Source organism: Echinops telfairi, unplaced genomic scaffold (genome assembly GCF_000313985.2).
Source record: "Echinops telfairi isolate 266 unplaced genomic scaffold, ASM31398v2 ScPeMD7_2565;HRSCAF=3150, whole genome shotgun sequence".
Lineage (NCBI taxonomy): Eukaryota > Metazoa > Chordata > Mammalia > Afrosoricida > Tenrecidae > Echinops > Echinops telfairi.
The window spans coordinates 13106363-13108916 of NW_022106463.1; the positions used below are offsets into that span (position 1 = coordinate 13106363).

Here is a 2554-nt window from a genome sequence, read left to right on the forward strand (position 1 = left end):
GCAAGTCTTTGCACTCAGGGGGCTAAACTCCAGTAGAGGGAGTAACAGTAAATAAAATATTTCATGTGGGATGTGTTAAGTGCAACAAAGAAAAGTAAAGCATCTGGAGACCAAGACAGTTTCAAATGGTCAAAGAAGACCACTAAGTCAGCGAGGTACATTTTAAATGAAGGCTTTAAAGGAGTCAAGGAGTAAGCCTGTGGATATCTGGGGGATGTTCATCCCAGTCAGCAGTGAATTCAAAGACCCTGAGTAGGAAATATGCAGTGAATTCAAAGACCCTGAGTAGGAAATAGGTAGTAAAAGGTGTCTAGTTTGGTTGAAATAGGATGAACAAAAGAAATGTAGTCAGAAAATTATGTTCTAAGAAAAATATTTTTAAAATAATTTTATGTCTTTATATAGTTTAGAAGAAAAAATGGTTGCTGCTTATGAAAATTCAAAATGGGAACCTATTAAATGGGAAAATGATATGCATTGTGCTGTTTTGATCCCTGATAAAAATCAGTGGCGAAGAGGCCAGATCATCAGAGTGGTTTCAGACACAGTGGTAGAGGTAAATGTGCAGAATTTAAAATATAATTGTGAAAGTGAATGATTTTATTATGTGTTTTAATTCACAAACAAGTATGTTTAAGTGTTGTCTTTCCATAAACTCAAACCTACTATCTTTATAGGTCTTGCTGTATGATGTGGGTGTTGAACTAACAGTAAATATTAACCATTTAAGAGAACTTGAAGAAAATCTAAAGACAATGGGAAGATTATCTTTGGAATGCTCTCTTGTGAATATAAGGTAGCTTTCAACAGAATAAATCCCATTTCTCATTGAATATGATAATTTTAAGTATTCTTTTGAGATGAGTTCTTATTTATTTTAATTTAAATACACTCTGAAAGTTTCATAAAATGAACTATTTCATAAGCTTTGAATTGCATAGAAAACAAAATATATGGATTACCAAAACATCTTCCTTAGGATTCTGAGAAAATGTCACATTTTTAAAAAAATCTACTGGAATCATAAAATCAGAGCAACTTGACTACACACTCAACAGCTACAACAAAAGTAGGTACCAGGCTTCCTTTCATGAGGCCCGAAGAGTATCGGGTACGGCATACCCTAAACCACCCAGACCCTTGGTCTGCATTTCTGTGAAAGGACATGAAGGAAAGATATCTGGAATTTTGACAGCGCTAACCACAGGAAGTGGCACTGTTACCTCACTGGACCATGCAGACCAATCTGAGAAAAGCAACCAAAGCTATTATCAGGGGTATTTAGGATGCGCTCCATAGTTGAATGCACATTATGGCCAATGTGCTAAAGTCCCATAGGACAGAACTTTCTTCACCATATGTTTGTTACTAGGTGCTGTCACGTTAGTTCTGACTCACAGAGAACTCTGTACAACAAAAAGAAGCAGTGTTCCTTAAAATTGTTACATTTATACTCCTTGTTACGGTCAGTGTGTTAATCCATTTTATTGAAAATCTTTCACTTTTTCACTGACCCTCTACTGTGTCAAGCACACTGCCCCTTTCTAGGGATTGGTTCCTACCGATAAACATGTCCAAAGTAATTGAGACAAAGTCTTGCCACCCTCATTTATAAGGAACATTCCGGCTATACCTTTCCCAAGTCATGTTTGTTGGTTCTTTTGGCAGCCTGCAGTAATTTCAGTATTTTTCACAAATTTTTCTTATTGTCTAGCTTTTACATGAATTTGAGGCAAGCAGCATCTTTGACATTTCATAGTCTAAAAGAGGCTTTTTTTTATAGATAAAATTTTGAATAAGACTATTCTGTTCCAATTTTAGGCATTGGATTAACGTATTTTTAAGGTTTTTTGGCATACAATTCACATATCATACAATTCAATAGTTCAATTACTTCAAGAAGAGTTATAGAATCATCACCACAGTCAGTTTTAGAATGTTTTCTTCATTTTTGTACTCATGATTATTAGCTCCCCATTTCCCCTCAAACTCCTTTACCATGTCCCAAGGAACTTTTATGTTTACTGACCCTGGTGGTGTAGTGGTTATTCATTCTGCTGCTAATTGCAAGATCAGCAGTATAAAAGGGAGAAAGATGGGTCTTTCTATGCCCATAAAGAATTACAGTCTTGGAAACTCACAAGGACAGTTGTATTCTGTCCTGTAGAGTTGCTATAAATCATCATCAACTCAATGGCAGTAATTTAGAAAACTGATCTCTACAAATTTACATATTCTGGATTTCATACACACAAAAACATTTAAAAGAAAACTAAAAACTAACAATAACAAAGTAAAACGGATTAAAAAACTCAATGGAAAAAGTAGAAAATATTGAAAACTAGACCAAAATTTAAATGGGTCAAAAGGGATATCAAATAATAAAGTGTTAAATTTTAACATAACTGCATCTGCAATAATCTACTTTCCAATACACTCTGCATGACAGCAAGACTATTCACATGCCTGTTCTATGGTCAGAGGAGATTCACCAGGATCTCATGGTATGTAACTTCTCCCACATTCCAAAAGGAAATTTCCACATAATTCATTT

General features: G+C 34.8%; 1 protein-coding gene across 1 annotated transcript in view; it reads left to right on the plus strand.

The window, feature by feature from the left end:
• RNF17 (ring finger protein 17) overlaps positions 1-2554 on the plus strand; it is a 119111-nt gene that overhangs the window by 74799 nt on the left and 41758 nt on the right. The window contains exons 20-21 of the mRNA XM_045294007.1: positions 406-556; positions 678-796. Coding sequence (XP_045149942.1) covers positions 406-556; positions 678-796 — 270 coding nt within the window. The remainder of the gene's footprint in view (positions 1-405; positions 557-677; positions 797-2554) is intronic.